The sequence below is a fragment of the Vidua chalybeata genome, chromosome 22, assembly GCF_026979565.1.
Source record: "Vidua chalybeata isolate OUT-0048 chromosome 22, bVidCha1 merged haplotype, whole genome shotgun sequence".
NCBI classification, from domain to species: Eukaryota; Metazoa; Chordata; class Aves; order Passeriformes; family Viduidae; genus Vidua; species Vidua chalybeata.
The window spans coordinates 5,843,243-5,849,458 of record NC_071551.1 but is presented as its reverse complement, the minus strand read 5'-3'; the positions used below and the strand labels follow the sequence as shown (position 1 = coordinate 5,849,458).

The 6,216-nt window shown below is 49.1% G+C and overlaps 1 protein-coding gene across 1 annotated transcript; it reads right to left on the bottom strand.

The window, feature by feature from the left end:
• Positions 1–288: 288 nt before the first annotated feature.
• Positions 289–5,488, bottom strand: TMEM52 (transmembrane protein 52). Its single transcript, XM_053962728.1, has 4 exons — positions 5,170–5,488; positions 4,364–4,408; positions 2,976–3,145; positions 289–2,637 (listed from the first exon to the last, which is right to left on the bottom strand). Exons 2-4 carry the CDS (start codon positions 4,393–4,395, stop codon positions 2,327–2,329), a joined length of 513 nt encoding a protein of 170 aa, XP_053818703.1. The 5' UTR covers positions 4,396–4,408; positions 5,170–5,488; the 3' UTR covers positions 289–2,326.
• Between the last annotated feature and the right edge of the window lie 728 nt (positions 5,489–6,216).

Here is a 6,216-nt window from a genome sequence, read left to right as displayed (position 1 = left end):
GGTAGTAATTGCTCTTAACAATTTCTGCATTAATGAACTACGTTACAAGACGACCTGGGCAAACCACAAGATTTTTCCTTAGGTGCTAGAAAGGAAACACCAGATTGTGCTCTTGTTCCTAGGAAGTCACAGGCATTTGGGGTTTTCTTGGGGTTTTGCATCTCCTGTGACCAAACAGAACAGACCTGGCCGGTCCCGTGCCGGCGCTGCCGCGGCACGAGGGCAGGGCAGGGAATTGGAAGCGTGGCGATCGCTGCCCGTGCTCCTGCAGCCAGCCCGGCCCCTTCCCCAGCCGCTGCCGTGGCGATCCTCTGCGCGCAGCGAGAAGGGAGGGACTGCCCTCTTGTGTCAGTCACGATTCCTTCACTCGCCTGGCTTTGAATTCCCGGCTCTATTTGTGAGTGAGCGCTCAGCCGTTTCCCTCCAACTCTAACTCCTTCTTCCTCCTTCCGGCTTCGTTCTGAATGCTGCGGAAAAGTTCAATAAATAAAAATACATCTGCTGTATTTATGACTTGGAGACATCCAGAACTGGGCATATATTGCCCTTCGAGCCAGAGACATCCAATATTTACCCTGGCTTATGCCCAGCCTCCATCTTGACACAGATAAGGAAAGCAGAGGAAAGAATAAAACAGGAGAAATATAATGAAGGATGACAGAGAGGAGACACAAGAGAAGCAGATTTGTTGCACCAGTCAACTCTCATAGTAAGTTACATGCAAGTTAAATATAGAAGCGACCCTTCCCTGGGGAGCCAGACTCATGGACAGCTCACACTCATGACTGCAGCAGCATCTCGGGCCTGTGGCTGGCAGAGATCTTCATTTTTAAATCATTAGTGCTCATTTCCAGGGCAGTTCTTGCAGTAATGGTTGTCAGAGAATAACAGTCTTCTAAAAGCTGTGCAGGCTTTTGTGCCCACCACTTCTACTGCCTGTTAATGACAGACACCTAAATTTATGCTACATTCACTAATAGCACCGAGTGCTCAGGCTTTGCTTGCTGCTCTTACCCAGAGCAATGAGCCACCCTGGCAATTGCTCATGTTCTTAAAGCAGCCAGATTAGCACCTTGCTAAAGTGGATTCAAAGAAAATTACTGCTCAGAAGTGGACAAAATTTGGACCATTTGGAATATGGAAGGGCAAGGGAAAGAGCTGGCATTAAAAACCCTGCCTCTGGAGCCCATATTTTTGTCTGGGCTGCTACTGCTGCAATCAGCTCCAAGCTCCCAGTTCTAAAATGATGCTCAGCAGTTATCCCTCTATCAGTTCCTCATGAAGAACCATCCCTAAGAGTATTTTCTTTGAACTTTTGCCCAGCCTATACTGTAGTATTTGTATCTCTAACTTATTCTGGATGGTTCAGCACAAGCATGTTTTGTGTCACCTTGCTCATTCCTGAGCTTGTCCATGTTCTGAACTGGTAAAAGCTGCCAGGAACCTGTGACTTTTCTTTCCTGTGCTGCCTGAGACCCTGACACATGAGCAGATAACAAAATACAAAGGCACCTTTGAAATATTTGATGAATATTTGAAACACATCAATAATACTGAACCATGTGTGCAAGTGTCTCTTTGGAATTAATGTGTACTTTGTCTGGAAAAAATAAATAGCAAAGGGAACCCACCCACAAGGCAACACATCTTGAAAATAGAAATTGAGAGATTTATAGAACCTCAAAAACAATCCCTTGGAGTCTCATGACCACCACCACCACCGAAGTGTCGTGTCTCATCTGCCTCATTCCCTTTGTGCAGGTGTGAAACAACACAAAGCATTTCCCTCCACGCTCTCCTGTCCTGGCATCTTCCTGCTCCTTGAGGAACATGAGCCACGTGCAGCACTTTGTCCTCAGCAGTTTCCTGGGCAGTTGGTGTTCTCAAAAGAAGAGAAACTACAGAGGCTGTTCAGTGTCACTTGCTGGGATTCCCCCTTCAACTCCAGCTTGGGAAACTTCTGTTCTAGTACAACAGCTTCCTGTTTGTGCTGTTCTGAGTGTGTATTCCCAAGGCGGCAAAATTCTCCTAACCTTTTTTATTGCTGGACACAAGGAACAATTTTTTTTTATCAGAAGATGAACACGCATTCACGTCCCACTTTTACAGGCATTTTTAAACTGCTGCCCTTTTACCTCATTTCATATCCTTGAAGAAGCTTTACCAGGGGATTACAGCAGTCACAGAAAACATTTCTTCTGACAGATCATTACAAGGGCATGAGAAGAAATATCTTTCCATCATAACCTACTTATAAACCCAAACTCTTCATGTCTTCTTTAACTCTTACAGTCCTTCCCTTACTTTTCTCCCCATCTGAACTGAGTCAGACCTGTGGCTGTTCTTTCGTGGCATCTTCTGAATCTTCTGAATTTGCCTGTGTTGCTGGATCTCTGTTGATTGTGTCAGATGGGGACTGGCTGGGATTCAGCCCACATGGTGTCACCTGTTCAGGGATTTCATCAAGTTTCTGGTTTGTCCGTGCCACTTGCTTTCCCATTTGAACAGCTTCATCATAGGAAGGTGGCAGGTCCATGGCATAGAGGCTGTAAGCAGGAGGGGACACAGTGTTCTTATCCATATCCACAAATACCAAGGGAATCTGGACACTTGGAGGGTACTGCCATGAGCTGTATGCTGTGAAGAAAAAAATTAAAAATAAAAATTAAACACCTGCATGGGACACTGATATATAAAGGGCTAATCCTGCTTTTTTCCAGGAAAATACAGACTTTTGTGTTTTCAGAACGAAGGCACTGTATACTAAAGCTGTCCATATAGAATCAGTTCTGGTCTTCAGTGTCTCTCACTGTCACCCTGGTCCCTCCCTTCACCTCTTGTGCCCACCCCGTGGGGCTGGAAGTTGTTCTGGGAGCTCTCTGAGAATTCCTGTTCCTGCAGGGGCTGGACACAGCACTCCAGGCACAGGGTCAGGAGCAGTGCTCCGAGGAGCAGGTGGCTCCCAGGATACTCACAGGTCACTGTGCTGTGGGCAGTGCTGTCACTGTCAATGCCAATCACTGTCAGGTCACAAGGGTGCCGAGGGAAGGTCTCCACTGGAAGCCTTTTCTTCCGGCAGCAGAATTTGACACAGCTCGCTGAGACCCCACAGAGCAGGAGCAGGAACACCATCAGCAAGATCAACCTGAAAGAGGGGGGAAACACCATCATTCCACTGCTTATGTTTTACTACTTCTAAACCAGAATATAATTTCACTCAAAATGGTTGGAAGACAGGCCAAGCCTCCTTGATTTAGTTCTGAATGGGTGCTGGATCCTGGATTAGGAAGTTGGATCACAAACACTCAATCACAAGTTGAAGAACTACTGCCCATAAGTACAACCCGTTCTGGCTCAGAGGTGCTGTAACATTTCACTATTTTGGGTTATTTTCAACTTCTGTGCAGGGAGGATGGCTCTGCTTTCCACAGCAAGAGAGGGTTTGTACTTGGAGGGAAATACAAGCATGAACTTCCACAAGTCTCGGGCCTCTCTTTATAAATGAGCATGGAAATCATATTATATTAAATTATATTTATGCCTTGAAAACACAGTTCTATCTCTAGCTATTGCTTAAGGAAGTCTATAATTTAACAATTTACAATGTACCTAGACTGATATACCTGTGTTTCAGGTTCCCCTCTCCACTGAAACTCCACCTTCCCACCTCTCAGTTTCTCAATCCAACTCCCTCTTCTCGTGGAGGCTTTTAGAAGCCTTCTCAATCTATTTTTGGTAACTGTGTCTTTTTAAACAGCTCTGTATATCAACCAAAATTGCTCCAGACTGAAGGAGGTGAAGTAATCAACTCCCTCTGTGTGCTGCCACCAAAGCCAATGTATGGACAGAATGCAAACTGTGAAAACAATGTCAGGGCACCTATAGCACGTGTGAGGTAGGAGATGACTCCTGTTGGGAATCCTCTCCCTCTTGTCCCAGTCTCCCCCTCCCAGCAGGCCGTGCTGGAGCTCCGAGGGGAAGCTCAGCAGAGGGTGACAGTCCCTGTCCCATAGAAGGGAATGAGCCCAGGATGGGGCAGGGTCAGGTCCCAGCAAATCCCTGCTGGAAGCTGCCCTGTGCGAAGAGCCAATGGCCAGCAAGGCTCTGGCTATTTAGGAAGAACAAACAAGCCCTGGAGTTCAACTCCAGTGCACTCAGAAGGGAAAGATGACACAGCCCTCAGTGAATGCTGGTCCCCACCTGACACCCAATCTCCCCTGGCCTCGTCCAGTCCAATCCTCTGAAAACAGAGAAACCCTTCCCTGATCCTGCCTGAGACAAGCGTTTCCACTGCCTTGCTCCAAGTACTGCTCATAAAAACTTCCAAATGGTTCTGGGTTAGGAAGATTAAAAGCCAACTTACCAGACATACCACAGACTTGTCCAATCAGACATGTTCTGAGGGCATCTGTGAAGGAAGGCAGATGATTCACTGATTTGAATAGTGCATATATGACAGGGAATGCACTTCCCTGGGGTGGAAAAGGGAAAGCACTCAGTAAGTGTGGAGCAAAACCACTTTAGATTGTTCTTCATGGTTGTACCATTACTCCAGATGAGAACATACAAATAATCCCATTGGAAAGGTTGCTTCTGAATCAATAAATGTTTTTATTGAGTGGTGCTTTCCTCTTGCTTGGGAGAGAGAATAACTCGTGTAGGATTCCCAAAAAGCCAAAGCAGTGTTATTTAAAGGTAACTGAGATGAGGTGCCTCATACCAGAGGCCTGTCTGAAAATGCTGGTCTGGACAACTGCCTGTGTCCCCCAGATATTTTAAAGTTATTTTTTCCATAGCTCCAATGAAGCCAGAAATTGCTTTTTTTTTGCTTTAGTGCAGTACAAAAGGAGGAGAACAGCTCCTGTGCCATTTCAGCAGGGTTGTGTGTACTGAACCTCCTGCAATGGATTTCCTGTACCAGAACCATGGCTCTGACCACAGGACAGCACCTGCAAACTGTTCGGAAGTGACACTTGAGATTTGTCTTGGGAGAGAACCGTTCCTCAGTCCACAGAGCAAGGGCAGCCAAGTGAAATTTAAAAATTGCTGACTGTCTTAGAGATCAAAAAAGAAATCGTAAGGGATGGCCATGAGCAAGTCACCGTTCTGCTGTGGGAATGTCACTTGGTCACAGTGGGAAAGGTTTGGGAACAGGCAGTGGTTACTCACCGGGCAGAGTTCTCACAGTTGTTCCCAGAACAGAGCGGTGCCTAGGAAAGGGGGGAACCCTGGATTGGATCAGCAGGTGGCCAGAGGAGAGGTGCCTCGTCTCCCTGCTGCATGTGCTCGGGAGGCTCCAGGCTGCGGGCGAGTGTCCGTGAGCGCCGCGGCTGCCGGAGCCCCCGGGGAGCCGCCGCCACCGCCGCCGCTTCAAGGACACGCGGCCGACGCTGAAAGGGGACACCGAGCCCTGGGGACAGCCCGTGCTGGGCAGCGCAATAAATAACCGGCATCATCCCCGGGGGGGCAGAGCCGCGGCGGGGCAGGACCGGGCAGAACCGGGCAGGACCGCCCCGCCCGGGCCCCGCGGCCCCGGCTCCTCCGCCCGCCCGCCCGCGGGAGGGACCGGGGCCGGGGCCGGGCGGGGCAGAGCTGCCCGGCTGCCCCCGGAGTGCCCCTGCCCTGCCCCTGTTCCTGCCCCTGTCCCTGTCCCTGTCCCTGTCCCTGTCCCTGCCTGCCCAGACCGGGACGCCAGGGAGGGGATACAGGGGAGAGAGCTCCGCCTGCAGAGATTTCCCCGGATTCGGGACTGCGCGCGATGCTCTGACCAGAACAGAGCCCATCAGGTGTGCAGCAGCTGGACACACCCCCTGAGCCTCTGCTGTGTCAGAGGGACTTGAAGGAGAAATAAAGGAATGGGAAACCTGGTATGAAATATGTATCAGTCAGAAACAAATGTTTAGAAGAGCAGATAATTTCCCCTTCTAAAAACTGCCTTGTTAAAACACATGAAACACGACTGAAAAGGTATTGACGGCTCTTTGGGATCGGTGTGCTCCAGGCTATTTAACTGTGTCGAACATTTCAAATGTAGAAATTCCTTATCTCCACCCATGAGCCTTTGTTGTGTTCTCCTCCCTGTCCAGCTGCAGAGGGCAGCGATGGAGTGGCTTTGGTGGCATCTGGTGTCCTGCCAGAGCCAGCCCAGCACAATCCCGGGGCAGCCACTGCATGGGGAGCACCAATGCCTGGGAAGCAGCAGGTGATGTTCCCTAC

Excerpts from the sequence above, each read along its gene's own strand:
- TMEM52 (XM_053962728.1), bottom strand. The coding sequence starts at position 4,395 with ATGTCTGATTGGACAAGTCTGTGGTATGTCTG. Across the intron at positions 3,146-4,363 it reads ACAAGTCTGTGGTATGTCTG|GTTGATCTTGCTGATGGTGT; the intron begins GTAAGTTGGCTT and ends CCCCTCTTTCAG. Across the intron at positions 2,638-2,975 it reads TGCCCACAGCACAGTGACCT|CATACAGCTCATGGCAGTAC; the intron begins GTGAGTATCCTG and ends TTTTCTTCACAG.